This window comes from Porites lutea, chromosome 3, assembly GCF_958299795.1.
Source record: "Porites lutea chromosome 3, jaPorLute2.1, whole genome shotgun sequence".
Lineage (NCBI taxonomy): Eukaryota > Metazoa > Cnidaria > Anthozoa > Scleractinia > Poritidae > Porites > Porites lutea.
In genome coordinates this window covers 322,712-339,035 of record NC_133203.1, presented here as the reverse complement: position 1 = coordinate 339,035, position 16,324 = coordinate 322,712, and the positions used below count along the sequence as shown (strand labels likewise).

Sequence of the window (16,324 nt, the reverse complement as noted above, 5' to 3'; positions counted from 1 at the left end):
CATTTCTTTATCTTTTCTTTTGAGGCAAAAAAGCCGAAAACAAACGGTTTAGTGATCTTCTAGATATAATAATAGCCCTTCTAGAATATAAAAACATTAATTTAAAAAGGTCGCAAAATTTCCATTTTTCCAAAGGGGTTAGTTCATGGTTTTGGTTAAAAATTAGCCCTTTCTTAAACTTTTCGTTTTAGGCAAACTGGCCGAGAAAAACTGTTTAGTGACGTTGTAGATATAATAGTAGCTTTTCTAGACTATAAAAACATCAATACAAATAGGTCGCAAAATTTACATTTTTCCAAATTTTTCCACCCTTCTAGTCAAAAATTAGACATTTGTTCAATTTTTCTTTTTAGGCAAAATAGGCCGAGAAAACCTCTTTGGTAATGTTCTAGATATAATAGTAGCCCGACTAGACTATAAAAACATCAGTATAAAAAAGTCGCAAAATTTGCATTTTTCCATGGGAGTTAGTCCATGGTTTTGGTCAAAAATAGGACATTTGTTTAACTTTTCTTTTTAGGCAAAATGTGCCGAGAAAAACTGTTTAGTGATGTTCTAGATATAATAATAGCTTCTCTAGACTATAAAAACATCAATACAAATAGGTCGAAAAATGTGCATTTTCCAAAGGGGTTTGTCCATGACTTTGGTCAACAATTGGACATTTCTTCAACGTTTGTTTTTAGGCAAAACACGCCGAGAAAAACTGTGTAACGATCTTCTAGATAGAATAATAGCCTTTCTAGACAATAAAAACAACAATATAAAAAGGTCGCAAAATTTGCATTTTTCCAAAGGGGTTAGGCCATGAATTTGGTTGAAAATTAGCCCTTTCTTAAACTTTTCTTTTAAAGCAAAATATGCCAAGAAAAACTGTTTAGTGACGTTCTAGATATAAAAATAGCTTTTCTAGACCATCGCAAAATTTCCATTTTTTTAAAGGGGTTAGTCCATGCTTTTCGTCAAAAATTTGACATTTCTTCAACTTTTCTTTTTAGGCAAAATAAGCCGCAAACAAACGGTTTAGTGATCTTTTAGATATAATAATAGCCCTTCTAAAATATAAAAACATCAATTTAAAAAGATCGCAAAATTTGCATTTTCCCAAAGGGGTTAGTCCATGGTTTTGGTCAAAAATTGGCCATTTCTTCAACTTTTATTTTTAGGCCAAACAGGCCGAGAAGAACTGTTTGGTAACGTTCTAAATAGAATAATAGCATTTCTAGACTGTAAAAACATCAATATTAAACCGTCGCAAAATTTGCATTTTTCCAAAAGGCTTAGTCCATAATTTTTTAGGCAAAATAGGCCGAAATGATGTTCTAGATATAATAATAGCCCCTCTAGACTATAAAAACATCAATATAAAAAGGTCGCAAAATTTGCAGTTTTCCAAAGGGGTTAGTCCATGGTTTTGGTCAAAAATTGGACATTTGCTTAACTTTTCTTTTTAGGCAAAATAGGCCGAGAAAAACTATTTAGTAATGTTCTAGATAGAATAATAGCCTTTCTAGACTATAAAAACATTAATATAAAAAAGTCGTAAAATTTGCATTTTTTCCAAAATGATTAGTCAGCGAATGTGGTCAAAAATTAGACATTTCTTCAACCTTTCTTTTTAGGCAAAATAGCCTTTAAAAAAACTGTTTGTTGATGCTCTAAATAGAATAATAGCCTTTCTAGACTATGAAAACATCAATACAAAAAAGTCGCAAGCTTTTCATTTTTCCAATGGGGTTAGTCCATGGTTCTGGTCAAAAATTTGAAATTTCTTCATCTTTTCTTTTTAGGCAAAATAGACCGAGAAAGAGTGTTTGGTGACGTTCTACATTAAAAAACTTGCCCTTTCTAGACTATTAAAACATCGATTTAAGAAAGTGGTTAAATTTTCATTTTTCCAGAGGGGTTAGTTGGTCGTTGGTTTTAGTTAAAAGGGTTAGGGTTTCCTTTTTTTTTAGCCAAATAGGCAGAGAGAACATACTAGATAGAAAGCTAACCTCCCTAGACTATAAAAACATCGATCGCAAAATTTGCATTTTACCAAAGGGATTAGCCCATGATTTTGGTCAAAACTTGAAAATCATTCATCGTTTCTTTTTAAAAAAGGTAGCCTAGGAAAAAACTGTTTGGTGTCGTTTCAGATAGAAAACTAACCTTGTTAAACGTCGCAAAATTTGCATTTTACTAAATGGGTTAGTCCATGGTTGTGGTCAAAAATTTGAAATTTCTTCATTCTTTCTTTTTAAGTGAAAGAGTCTGAGAAAAAGTGTTTGGTGATATTTTAGATAGAAAACAAGCCCTCTAAACTATAAAAACATGGATTTAAGAAAGTCGAAAAAAAAAAGATTTTTCCAAAGGGTAAATCCATGGTTTTGGTAAAAAAATTTGAAATTTCATTTTTTCTTCTTAGGCAAAGAAAGCCGAGAAGTTCTAGTTACATAACTAGCCTGTCTAGACTATAAGAACATCAACATAAGATAATCGCAAAATTTGCATTTTCCACGGGTGTTCTGGTTTTTGTCAAAAATTGAAATTTATTCATCGTTTCTTTCAAGCAAAATAGCCCAAGAAGTCTGGTGACGATCGAGAGAGAAAACTAGCCTTGTTAGACTATAAAAACATCAAATAAAGAAGGTCGCAAAATTTGTATAATTCTATAGGGGTTGAACCATGGTTTTGGTCAAAAATTAGAAATTTCTCCATCCTTTCTTTTTAGGCAAATAGGCCAAGAAAAAGTGTTTGGGAACAATTACTTATTGTAGTAAATACGGTACTTACTTCTGTTGAAGGCGACATCCATCAATGACGAGGCAACGTTCTGATCTGTTGGTCTTGAGAGACCAAAAGGATGGAGAAGACTAATGATGCATTACCATTTATTACTTCAGCAAGCAGGGGTTATTCTCGGTTATACAAAGGTACTTGTCCAAAGCCATTGCTGACTCAGCAACTTGCTTATTTTTTTATATAGCAAGTATATTTTTTGTAAAAATGTGTTCTCGTTTTTATCCACTCCTTGTTTTTTTGTTAATGCTTTAGGAAATGTTATTTTTAGATATACCTGTTATAGTAATAATAATAATAATAATAATAATAATAATAATAATAATAATAATAATAATAATAATAAGCAATTAATGAATGAGGCTGAGTATCTTATGAAGAATTATGGAGATCGAGGAAGGTGTTATCCGTCGAGGCCGTAGACCGAGGCGGATAACACCCTCCGAGATCTTCATAATTCTTCATATGATACGAAAGCCGGATTCGATAATCGTTTTGTTATTCATTCGAAATACTCTATTCCTAGTTTAAAAACATGGCTACAACATGCTTACCTCCATCGATCCATCAATGTTAAGTTCATCTTCGATAGTGCACGTTTAGGTTGTTCAGCTCTGCAAATATTATCCAAATAGCAGATATCGCCCTTCGAGTTGTCTTCTTACTGTTCTTACCATGTTTGTAGCTATTATTTCGCCTAGTTCGTACTCTTGAAACGAGTGAAACGAGTCCGTCATTTTTGTTTTCACAGCCAAAACAACTCAACCTCGTTCCCAGGTCTTCTCGGTTAACGGTGCATTAACCTGCAAGAAAGCTGCTTTTTTGAGGTCATCGGTTCATTCAAAGCACAATTCTTCCCAATTTGGTCATCAGTAGCTGGTTATGGTGAATTATGCGTATGCTTTTAGCCAATCAGAATCGGGGAAATATTTTGATTGAATAATAATACACTTTATTTAAAGAGGGTAGCACGGAATAGTTACAGAAACTAGTAAACTTGTGGCCCTCTATCTAAATTAAAATTACACCAAACATTAGATTCCGAATATACAAAATCTCGGTACAAAATAAATAAAACTAAGGAAATATAGAAGTTCTACATCAATATAAATGAGCTTTAGAACTAATGATATGGCTAGTGAAATATATACTGTTGTAATACTTGTTATCTATTTTAAGACATAAAGATAGACTAGATTGATTGTATAAGAGGTCAACAAACCAAAAGCAGTGTGGCAAGAGAATTTGACATTTATTGAAAGAATTTTACTTTTACACACGATTTGCTTTAGTGAAAAGCTACGTAGCCGTTTCTTGCGGTCTATCAGTAAGCCCTCGGTTCGAGAATAGGGCTACCTCCCTGGCAGCAAGACCACACCCAGCAGTGACTATTAAGTCGCTACTTATGCACTTGCTAACATGACGTAATATAGTAAACACAAGAGTAGGTGTTTCATATGATACCGGCACAGCTACCCAGCTAGGTATTTTTAGCTGACTTCGAAATCTGAAGGTAAAGTTAACAATATTTTGTGCAAATTAAGTTCTTCTATTTCCAAACCTCCTTCACGTTTGTGACTTCCACTACTTTCGTGAAGAAATTAAGAATGCTATGGAGTGACTTACAGACGGACCGAATTAATATGCACGCGATGAACAACTTGTTTACAACACTATTTGCGGTAACACTGAAACCTAAATGTAGATTCATCACTCACTGTATGTTCAATTATTTATAGATGCATATGGTAGTTCTGTCATATTTAAATCCTCTCTCTGTTCATTGACATTTCCATTCCTTGCATTCCTCTCTACCGCTAATTCAAATGGTGTTCTACTTTCCAAGGCATACGAGGACTTAAAGGCGTCACTCCGTGTGTTTCTTTCAACCGCCAACTCAAATGGAGTTTTATACCGTGTATTGTTGTTGTGCTGAAGGTCGTCTTCAGCGACAAAATCCGGCGTTTGAGGTCTTTGCTTTGAGTTGTTTGCAGTATGCGCTGTTCCGGGCCTCAGCTTACCTTCTTTGTCCTTGAAATAAACATCGCCGCTGCGGTATGATATTTTGCTGGCTTCACTTTGTCGTCTGCGGTAAGGGATGTTTTGTTGTGCAGGGTCATCCATATCGAGACCATACCTTCACAATAAATAGAAAGGTAGTTGAATGTTTAGCTGAACGAAGTTTTTAATATTAAATAACAAGGGTAACGAATCCTAATAATCTTGTTTAGTTTACTATTCTGAGTGTTTCGATTTCTTTTTTTCAGCCGAACCTAATGTTAAATACTATTAAATCATATTTAATGTAGTTAACGACTAGGAGCTATGGTCTCGGGTGTTTTGGGCATTCTTTGGTAGCGCGTTGGTCGACTGTAGCGTTGTGCGTGACTATGTTTGCGTTTGTAGCGTTTACCATTGTTCGTGAGCATGGGGGCAGATTCCTGTCCAGCGGTATGTTGCTTTGGCGCATGCGGAGGCCACGTGCCTACGTTGTGTTTGCGTTGTACTCGAAGCTTTCTTAGCGTGGCGTGGCGTGGCATTCCAGTAGCGTAGCGTTTCTCTTGGTTCCCCTCCCCCCCTCCGCTTTCTTTCTTATTTATTTATTTATTTATTTATTCTTTCAGGGGTTGGTTCATTTTACTTCCACTGGGCTTCTGGCCTCAGTGTGACGGGTGCTATAGTGGGGGGCTGGGCGCGAGGGGCTCGTGGCTGGGTTGCGGGTTGGTAGGCCTGTGGGTGTTCTTCCGCCTTGGGGTGTATTGCGGTTGCAGCCCCCTGGCCCATAGGCACCCAACCTCCACTTGCGACGCAGGCGTTAATGAGTGAAAACAATAGCTTTTCCTCATTAGCATTAGGTTCGGGACATGTGACGTTCGAAATTTGACCCAGGCTTTCACTAATTTTTAATCAACAACTATTGAATGAGGCTTAGTATCATCTGAAGAATTACTGAGATCGAGGTGCGTGTTATCACCGAAAGCTGAATTCAACAATTGTTTTATCATTCATTGAAAATAATTGCTAGCATAAAAACAAGCTAAAACATGCTTACCTCCATCGATGTTAAGTTCATCTTCAATTGCCTGTTTATCGACAAGTTTAGGAAATAAAGGGTTGGTTGTTCGGTACTGCGAATATTCTGCAACCTCGTCGCCAGGTATTCTCGGTTAACTGTTCATTTTTCTGGCCATTACACTGCACAATTGGTATCATTTTTCACATATCGCAAAATTCGTCCAAATTTGGTCGACAGTAACTGGTTATGATGAATTATGCGTGGGTTTTTAGCCAATCAGAAACGGAGACATATTTGAATGAATAAATAACTAGCTGTCCGAGCATTGTGGCTAATCTTATGACCGGTCTATCTTAAAACCTTGTCTAGACGATATGCAATATAGCGCAACTGGTCAGCTTTACAGTAGTTGGGCTGGATTTAGTTAATTTTTGATGCTTTTTTATGTGCTATATATTTGTGGCAAAACAAAGCTACAGCATCGCAACACGATAAAGCCGATGACGTTCCCTACCTGGCAGAAGGCTTTGGTCTCTTGATAACCAAGCACACAACAATAATAACCATAATAAGAAGAAGGAATGCAGCTACTATGACGGTCCACCACATGGTCTTGAAAAATCCCGCTAAGGAAAAAATAGACAATGTATTACAATCTTTCTAGATTGCGCGGTTTTGGAAGAAATAATTAGCGATGAAATTAGTATAGCTAATACCATCATTTGTATTGATATTTGGCATATATACCACGAGTGATATTTCGAAATATGCTACTACCCACAAAAGGTGTAATTTTCACATATAAGTTAAAATACCACTGCTCTAAGCCAATCAAATTGCAGAAATTTCTCATTTAGTAGTATAACGATGGTAACAGTGGTGGCGGAAGGATACATGAGAAGCGTGAAAGCATGGAAACAATGCAATTGTGGGGCGAGTGACAAAGTCCTTTTAGAGCTAAAACCAGCTGAAAGATAATTAGAACACTTTCCAAACAAACAGCGTTTTTTACTCAAATGCGGCTGAGTGAAAGGATTTTAAATTTATAATGGTCATTAGCGGATGAAAGAATAATTTTGTATAATTCGGTAACGGTTCAGTGATTTCAGTTAGAAATACTGGCGCCCTTTATTCATACGGAAGAAAACATTTGGCTTTGACTTTAATTTATGCCTGTTTGAACAAACCAACAATTTGATCCCCACAATACTACTTTCGGATTGCCGATATTGACGCTTCAGCTGAAGTGTACGACCACTTAATCGATAGCTTTTGACCAGCAACTTTATCTCTTGTTCTTTACCGAAATAAGTAAAATAGAATATGTTTTCCTTTAAGTTAACGTGTCAAGAAATGAAAATAAGTTACCTTCACAAGTAAGACCATTTATTCATAAGGAAACAACAATAGGTTCAGACTTTAATTTACTCCTGTTTAAACCAATCAAAAAATTCCATCCCCAAAAGACTACTTTCGGATATTGAGGCTCTAGATGAAGTGTATGACCACTCACGGATCGATAGCTACTGACCAGTTGCTTATCTAATGTTTCTTTCCAAACTAAGTAAAACAGAACATAAGTGAGCATAAGATACCTTCACAGGTAAGACCATCACCATCGTAACCATCATTACATTGGCATTCAAACGATCCATCTTTGTTAATGCAGGTGGCATGCTGTGCGCAGTTATCTTGGTGAGCTTTACACTCGTCAAAATCATCAACTGCACATAAAGACAGATAAATTAACGGTTAGTCATTTGCTCTGGAAAGAAATATTCTTGAAGTTCAAGACGATACGAAACAAAATTGTGCAATTGACATTGTACAATTTCCACATACACCTACTTGCAAAGACATTGTCATATAAAATGGAAAATTTTAGAAACACAGAGAGATTAAGAAGCTTGGCTTAACCAATTCATGGCTTTTAGCAGTGCATGGAATTTCGAAAAGCAATACTGACGTCTCCAGATTCACCTATTAACCATCAATAACACCTAAAAGACCATTATTCGCTTTAGTCATATTTAGAAACAGTTAATGTTTGAGTATTTTTTTCGCTTTTGATTTTCCTTTTTTTTTTCATTGTTCTTTTTCATAAAATTGTTATTGCAATTAAGTATATTTTCACACAAAAACGGCTTAGTTACCGATAATATGAAACGAACCTACCTGAAATCTTTGCAACAGAGACTTCAAAAGGACCAAGGAATGAATTGTTTACAACACTTGCAAGTGCGTCCTGTAAATCCTGTAAAGTGCCAGTGAAGTCACGACTCGTGTAGATCAAGAAATCTACAACAACACTTCCGTCACTGTAAACAAAAAAGTGATACAGTTTTCATATAGCAAGGTCTTCAAATACTCCGAAAGAGACGGTCAAAAGAAATTCCAATTTCCTACGCACAGACAACACCTTTTCGTTAAGTAAAGTCCTCCGCTAGTCTGTTTTAAAAGAGGTCAACCTGTTTCCTATTGATTCATTAAAACCTACAACGTCTCTTTAACGCTAGCCTGATCAGACAAGCTCTTTCAAGAACTCGTCGATATGACCGAATCGTAAAAAAAATGGTAGGTAATCTCCACGTGTAAAAGCATAAACTACGTTACCTAAAATCCTGGACACGACATCCATAGTAGTATTGCCTGACTGAAGATTCTTTGAATTTTCCATTCACCTAAAATTACATAGGGATTAAACGAACATGCACACAAACACATTACACAATAAGGAGACTGAAACACCCTCGAAACTTAAACTGACATTTGACCGTGTTATGCATTTACATCGCTAACTGAAATTCTTTCGTTTCCATTTATTATAAGTGGCTGGATTCAACCGTTTCTTAAAACGGACAATAATTGCAATTTTTAGTTGTAATCTATTAACCTGTTATGTAACTTGCAGCTGAGGTTATTTTGCGGCGCATCCTGGCTTTCTACCGACTGAGTGTTGCAATATAATCCTCTGGTTTCGGCATCCATCGTATAAATATTTTTCATTAATTTTGAGCCTACTTTTTGAAACTAAATAATTAATAAAGTTAAAGTTACTACGAACTGGCAAAGGAATGGAACTTTGCCCCTCAGAATTAACTGCAAGGTCTTAGACGTTTAATCAATAACGTGGAGAGGATCGCAAAAAAATCGCTATTTCCAGGCGATTAGAAGTTCTTCTTTAGGTGTTATGGAGAAAAGGCAACAAAAGAAACGTTACTTTGGAACTTATCTGCAGCTTACCGTTTCTTCGAACATTTCCTTCAAATCATAGAAATCTCCAGCTGATTTTATCTTGTAACTTGATTTATATACCAAGTTTTCAATGGTTATTTTACCTGCAAAAGTCCTGCTGGCTGAAGAGAAAGGAAAAACATCCAATTAAGAGTTGCCCGAGCATTGTGGCCTGTCCTATTTAAAACAAAGAAACGGGCTTTCAGGATTACAAAGAACGCACTCAAATGTACATTTCCGTTACTACTCAAGTTAAAGATATTAATCCCTGCAGAGGCAACTCCAAAGCCATTTAAAAATCTCTTCTATCCTTCACCGAATGGCGTAAGAGCGCGATCCTGAGATTCATTCACAACATGCAAACTGATCTCTGCAATTTTTTGAAAACTAATACAGCGTATGCAGATAACGTCAAGCATAATAATAGAGCGCGTGGAAACAACGTATCTTCCATCTGGTGTTTCACACCTAGCGACTCTGTTAGTGTAAAGATATCGAGTTCGCGGTGTGGAGACTTAACTATAAAACTGCTGTAACAATAATGAGAACTTAAATTAACGATGAAAAGCGGTTGCATTTTTAAAAAAGTCATAACATGTTTTTTTCCACTGATTCGTTGCGTAGATTTAAAAGATTCAGAATAAAGCAAAAAGCATTTTTTGCACTATATCTTTTAGGAATCCTCCACCTATCTTAAATGTGTTTTTCAAAAAAAGCTTACGTTTACACTCTCTATTGTTATTGGCCTTATAGTAACCAATGGCATTGCATTCACAGTCGTATCCACCATGGTAGTTCTGGCACAAGCTGTCATCACCGCATTGTTTCGTAGCACATTCATCTACATCTGCGTATTTAGAAGGCAAATTAGATATGGGTTAACTAAGTTCATAACTTTTAATCTTTGTGGTTGTAGTCCAACCTTTTCCCGTCAAAAATTAGGTGCTTAAGCAACCACGAGGACGCCAACAACGAAAACATCAAAAAAGTTAAAGAACAACACTGCACGTGCAACTCACTTTTTGGCTCATTTGTTTGGCGTCAATGAACGACCGCCAGGTGAAATATTTTAACCTGAAGTTTCACGTTGGAGGTTAACACAGAGCAACGAATTTTTCCTCCACTTTCTGGACCTAGATGCGATCCTTAGGGACTTACCTCGAAGTGAATTTGCCTGAATTGACAGGTTTAGCGTGTTGGAGTGAAAGTTTGAAAAAACGCGTACTGATCATCAAATCTAAGTCACAGATGTCATGACGTTTGGAGAGTACGTGTGCTGGCCTTAGTCCTCTGCAGCACGTGAGATTGGAATATCTAGTAATTTTCTAGTTCAGATAAAAACACAAAAGGGTGTGTTACCTGAGCAGTTTGAGTCATTTCCCGACCTGACTGTTCCTCTTTTGCACGGGAGAAGTGTTGGTGGTGCGACTGTACGTGGGGTAAATAATTGCTGTATGGTAAATTCCACTAAAGAAAGCGGTCTTTCACTACCGAGTTCCTGAAGGGATACTCCCTTGTAGTAGGATAAATCATCTAGTGTGTAGTTCTTCAACTTGGCCTGCTGTTCAGTAGTCCAGTTGAAAATGAATGAAGCATTCTGTGCAGATATGTTGAGTATTGCATCGATGACATTGAATATACTTTCATTGTACAGAGCTGACAAATTCAAGCCTTTAGCCGCAACAAGGTCTAACAACGGAGAACTGTTCAAAGCAGTTTTGGCGACGATCAAGGGTTGGATAGACTGTGTAAAAACAGCTAGGTATTGGTGTAATGTCATATTTTCTACAATCTCAGTTGAAGTTCGCAAAAAACTTGACAATCGATCGCGATCCATACCAAGAGCTACAGTGGCCCTTAAGTAGGCATCCCTCACTATGTGCTGTACCATTACAGACCAATGAGACGGAACAGTTAGGTTAAACTCATAAGGGGAGACATTAAGCTGATTCGGAAGCATCTGAGGGTCGAAATCGATGAGCTGATTAAGTTGTCTGAGGGAATTCCATAGAATGTCTACTACGTCACAGTTATCACATATTCGGGAGGAGTTGACGCTGAAGAGTTCGCCCGCTTTACTAACGATCTTTGCCCGATATTCATTTAACAACTGCGAGTATGAGTTTTTAGAGGGACTTAACAGCTGCATCGTTATTTCTCTGAATGACTCCTGACTTTTCATTACTGCTGTGGTTTTCGACACAAACTGACCGACATCATTTAAATTTATCGCACCTAAAATGGGCCAATCTGGTAAAGAGGCATTTACCGCCCATGCAATCTTCGGCCACGGAAGCTTGAATAGATCTTCAAACATCGTTAGCAAGCTGACATTATCTGCCACTTCAAGGCTGAATTTGGCTGCCAAATCGTTCACAGTCAAAGTCGATGCAGCAACAACTAGTGCTATCTTTCTACATGACATCTCGTTGTCGAGCCCAAGTAATGACTCTATAAAATCTTGGGGCCGCTTACTCAGGAAATTGCCTTCAGACAGGTTACAAAATGCTCGAGTTTCCAAAATTGTGTAGTTGCCTAAAACGTCAATTCCGATAGAACTGTAGTTGTACAGTAGTAGAACTTCTGATATAGTGATGTTGATCCTTTCTTCGATAAATTCTAAGAAAGTAACCTTGTCTAATGAGCCACTCGTTATCCCAATAGCCGTTATAATCTGCAGTAGTGTTTCCATCTCAATAGCTTCCTTACCTCTGAGTAGCCTGGAAAACACACTGTCCCATTTTGATTCAAGCTGCGCAAGCGATAAGTTCTGAAGGTTCTCAGGTATCTCGTGCAAGAGTTGAGCGAAATTTTTTATCGTTACGCCCAGCTGATGTTGACCACTTCGAATGATCTCGTTCTTTACAAATGGTATCATCTCGCGCCACTCAGTAGGCGAAAGCTTTTCAAGTTCCCCAGGATTCAAATCTAATGACACTTCGATCCTGCTAACGGACACATTGAATTTGTCAACTAAGTACTGTATCGTTAACGCAAACACTTCAATAGGAAACAGCAGATCATACTGCGCTTTGGATTTACTCCCAAAATGCATCAGCTCTGCTTCATTCGTATTAAACAGATCATAAAGAAAATTCAGAGTACCGGCCCGGTGTTCAATTATCTTGGTCCGGATATCTACATTGTCTGCGTCCTTTAGCTCTACTGATTTATTGAGTATTTGCAGAAAGGCCGTCGATAGGTATGGATCTAACTGTAAACTAGAAGTGACTTCCGTGTACGAGTCTTCGTTTAGAACGTACAGTACCGTCCAGTCTTCCATCTTTAATCCAAAGGCCCAAACGTTTCGTCGCCATGGAAGACCTGTCACCTTCTCAACAAGAGTCACAAAAGAAACGCTGGAGTTCGTGAAAAGGCTGAATTCAGACTTCAACTGAGACATGTTTTTGTTTCGGGCTGAGACATAAAAATTCGTATTTGTACACAAGGGCGCGGCTTCCCTAGTCCCAACGACTTCAGCGGTAATGTTTAACGGTGTTTTGTGCTTGACAGTAGACGTGTTGAGGGTACAATAAAGTGGCAAATCATTAATACGCAAGGATTGAAGGATGAAAATTTGATCTGAATTGTATCCATATAACAGTTTGAGTTCATTGGAACTAAATCCACTTGCTGACAACACCAGAGAGAAAACAGATGAATTAAGGTAAGCATCGTCAGAGACAGGATTCTGAGACAAATACATGATTAAAGGCGCGGTTTCAAACTTTGTCTTGTGGCGTTTAGCGTCTAAAATTTGATTTTCTATCAGCTCCTTTAACTTTGCAATCGATAGTTCCACAGTTTGGACACCCAAAAGTGTCAGTAAGTTTTCCGTTGATATCTGAAGATCACTAGCCTCGGACTGCACAACGGAATTAACAATAGTAGCAATTACACTTCTCCATTCTTGTCTTGGTAGGTTATAGAGTGTTTTTTCAGACAATTGCAAAGAGAACACGATATCGCCTAAATTCAATCTAAAGTTTGCGATGGTTGCGTTCAGATATCGTCTGAAAAGCAATGAAGATGGGGCACCTTGAAGGGACACTTCACTTACAGCAGTCTGGTTTGCCACGTCACTTAATGAGAGGTTGAATTTTTCTCTAAGAAGAGCTCTCATAAATAAACGATGGGTTTCAGTCTTGTTATTGAGAGACCCATCTGCTCGCAGCTTCAAAAGAAGAACCACTGCCTCACTAATTGAGTCGTTGAGCAACGTTTCCAGGGAAACTTCACCGATTTCTGACAGCTGTGGCAACGTTACGGAATCCAGAAACTCCCAATCTGGGAGAGATACATTCACAGACTCGTAGACTTGACGCCATGTAAGATTCGACACGTCTGTTAGGACTTCCAGCACACTTGCGTTTAGCGTGTTAACACTGCTTTTGAACGACGCAATGGATTTTCCTTTAATGCCGATCAAAACACGACATGGCGGCGATATGTACAGAGATCCCACAACCTTCCATGAGACCTCAGGCAAGGTGATGCTCAAAAGAGTTTCTTTTGAAATACCACACATGCGAAAGATTTGATAGAATGTACACCTGCCTATTGCCTTGACTTGCTCTCTTGTGAGATTGTACAGAATGCCGAATTCTCTGGTGGAAAGTGATATATTCTCGTGGTGTTGCAGTATCTTCGCCAAGGCCACATCACTGTAGGATTCTCCGGGCAAGATCCCAGAGGAGTTTATGAGAGAAGAAGTACTGTTCTTGTCAAGTATCGCCTTCTTGGGGAGGAAAGGAAACACCATTTCTTCGAATCTACTAAGGTTTACGTTAAGAAAATCTGGCACTTCCATGTCCATCAATTCTGCCAAGGCATTTACGGTGGGAAGTTCAAGCAGTCTGGAAAATGCAGAGGAACTCTCACTAACCATTGCATGAACAACGGTCTCCCAGTTGGCCGGGTCGAAAGAACTCGACAGATTTATGGCTGGAATTCCTAGAATAGACGCCACTTTGTCTAGGTCAAAAACGAATTTGTGACTGACAAATGTTAAAAGTTCCTTTTGATAGTCAGCTGGTGTCTTCGTTGCAGCGATTAAATGATTAGAGTAGTTGCTGTCCAACTCGTTAAAAGGAACACTATAAGACCAATAGTAATCAAGGTTTTCTAAGTCCGCAGCGGTGAATGATGAAGAAGAAGCAAATGAAAAAACTGCAATTTTAATTTCGTTTAGGTTTTCAGAGTATGTGAAATCTAAAGTCCAGCTTTTTTCAGTCTTCACGTGATGTATAGTAACTTTGTCATATTTTTCATCCGGCCCAAAATCACCAGTAAATATGCGCTTAAGCGGAATATAAAGGAAAGGTAATATGAACTGTCCCATGACAGGAATAGGAGTAATTATCAGAAGAAAAAGCCAAACTCCCCTCATCTTCTTTCTTGTAATAAGTTCGGGCGAGAGTGTAGACGTCAACAAGATGGATCCCTATAACTGGAACAGAGAACCAAAAAAATAAATCTATCACAATTCCAACAAAATTATATTAGACAATACGAAGACGAGACAATGACTGCATCCAAAACACAGCCTGTAACTGCAAAACCCAGAATATACCAGTTAAATAAAAACGGGGATTTATTTCAAAACACTGCCGTTTTCGGAAGCTGGATTTTCTATGAGCATAATCTTTAAGGTTACGTTCCACATCCGTAACTTTAGGTGGAGGATAGTTTAGCTAGTGGTTTCTTTTGTTATCAGCGAATTACATCACACGTTTTTAGGGCCAAAAATAAACATGATAATAAATAATTAGGTTTCTGTTACCCCGTGTTTATTACATATAAGACTGAGAAATAAGAAATGTAATAAAAGGACGTCATCCTGGCCCCCTTTTTAGTTCAACTTTGTAAATGGTTTTTAAACCAGAAGCTAACTGTATTAATCTAACGGCAAGTTAAACGAGGGCGGCATGCAACAAATGAAACACATTGACAAACGAGAAAAAGATTGTTTCTCTAAACGAGCAACAATCAACTTTGTTAAGACTTTGTCAAGAGAGAGTCTTTTGATATGCAAATACTTTTATTAAACACAGGTTGCCCACCAAAAGGAAAGCACTGTCACAGGTTACCAAGCAAAAAGCAGGTGGTGGTATTCAGGTCAATGTTATCTTCATGCGCGCAATGATTGACGATATCAAAGCAGAAGATAACGAGTCGAGATGACACCTGACTCACATAATCTAATAACTATAACATAACTCCTGCTCTTGAACAAAACACTTTCGTTGCAGAGCAGTATCATCTTAATTAGCTTTATCTAAAACAAAAAACGTAAGCAGCAGCTATAAGGATGAACGCTTGGACTCACCACTGTCCGTGAATGTTTCATCTCTGCGGGTCATTAGTAAATCATCATAGCGTGAAACTTAAGAGTATTTTTATAGAGAAATACACAACCCGTTTCCAATGATAAATTGTGTAAAATATCTTACCAACAGATTCAGCACGCTTTGTTTAAATGATAAAAGTTCGAAACTAAAAGCGTTGCTTATGTTTCAGCACAACTGAACTATGTAAGGCTTCTACATCTTTTAGTAAATACAGCAGAGTGGAATGAAAGGCCAACTAAAGAAATGTTTACGAGATGGTGGAAATGAAGTCACATTTTCAGCCTTTGTGATGAGTAGCGGTTTTCTGGTTAGGTGCCAATTTACCAAATAGTCTACAAAATCAATATCGACTGCAAAATTAAATAACAAATTACATGTGGAAAACGTAAATTTTTACAAGTCAACTTTTTACAAACCTTTCTATAGCGTTTACTTGTATAATCACAGTATATTAAAACACTGATTTCAATCCATTCAGTACAGCGCAATTTTTGTCAGCCAAAGTTGCCGGCCCTTCGGCTTGTTATCAGACAATACATTTTAGTCGGTGAGTGAAAAACTGTAAGATTAAAATCTAGCCCCCAATTTAAGTTCAACCTTTCTTAAAAATAGTAATAGAAGCTAAGGCAAATACAGAATTAGGTAGAAAAATCTTGACTAAGGTAATACGACCTACCTCGTTTCGCTGTTATTTGAACTGAATCTAACTTCTTGTTTCCCGCCTTTGTGCAAATAAGATTAGTACCAAACCGGGAGCAACCTTCAAAAGTTGTATTTTTCCGCTACGTAGTTAAAACGATACCAAGCAAAAATACTCGTACTTTACCGTACCCAAATGAAGCTTCCAAAAATAATAAAGGAATTCAAGTTTCCCCCATTATGACTGACGCACTTAAGAGAAGTTATCGCCCGCTCAAGATCGTCTATCATGTCAAAAAAA

At 37.6% G+C, this 16,324-nt stretch overlaps 1 protein-coding gene across 1 annotated transcript; it reads right to left on the bottom strand.

Annotated features, from left to right (window-relative positions):
* Positions 1-4,017: 4,017 nt before the first annotated feature.
* On the bottom strand, positions 4,018-14,497 carry LOC140930092 (uncharacterized). The gene is made up of 8 exons (XM_073379753.1): positions 10,394-14,497; positions 9,756-9,881; positions 9,044-9,156; positions 8,414-8,481; positions 7,976-8,118; positions 7,396-7,524; positions 6,315-6,426; positions 4,018-4,921 (listed from the first exon to the last, which is right to left on the bottom strand). Exons 1-8 carry the CDS (start codon positions 14,421-14,423, stop codon positions 4,510-4,512), a joined length of 5,133 nt encoding a protein of 1,710 aa, XP_073235854.1. The 5' UTR covers positions 14,424-14,497; the 3' UTR covers positions 4,018-4,509.
* Between the last annotated feature and the right edge of the window lie 1,827 nt (positions 14,498-16,324).

What these genes read in the sequence shown, in the direction of transcription:
- LOC140930092 (XM_073379753.1), bottom strand. Translation starts at nt 14,423, where the DNA reads ATGAGGGGAGTTTGGCTTTTTCTTCTGATAATTACTCCTATTCCTGTC. An exon ending in CTCTGTTGCAAAGATTTCAG is followed by an intron (nt 7,525 to 7,975) that starts GTAGGTTCGTTT and finishes CTTTATGTGCAG; the next exon opens with TTGATGATTTTGACGAGTGT. An exon ending in TGATGGTCTTACCTGTGAAG is followed by an intron (nt 6,427 to 7,395) that starts GTATCTTATGCT and finishes TTTTTTCCTTAG; the next exon opens with CGGGATTTTTCAAGACCATG.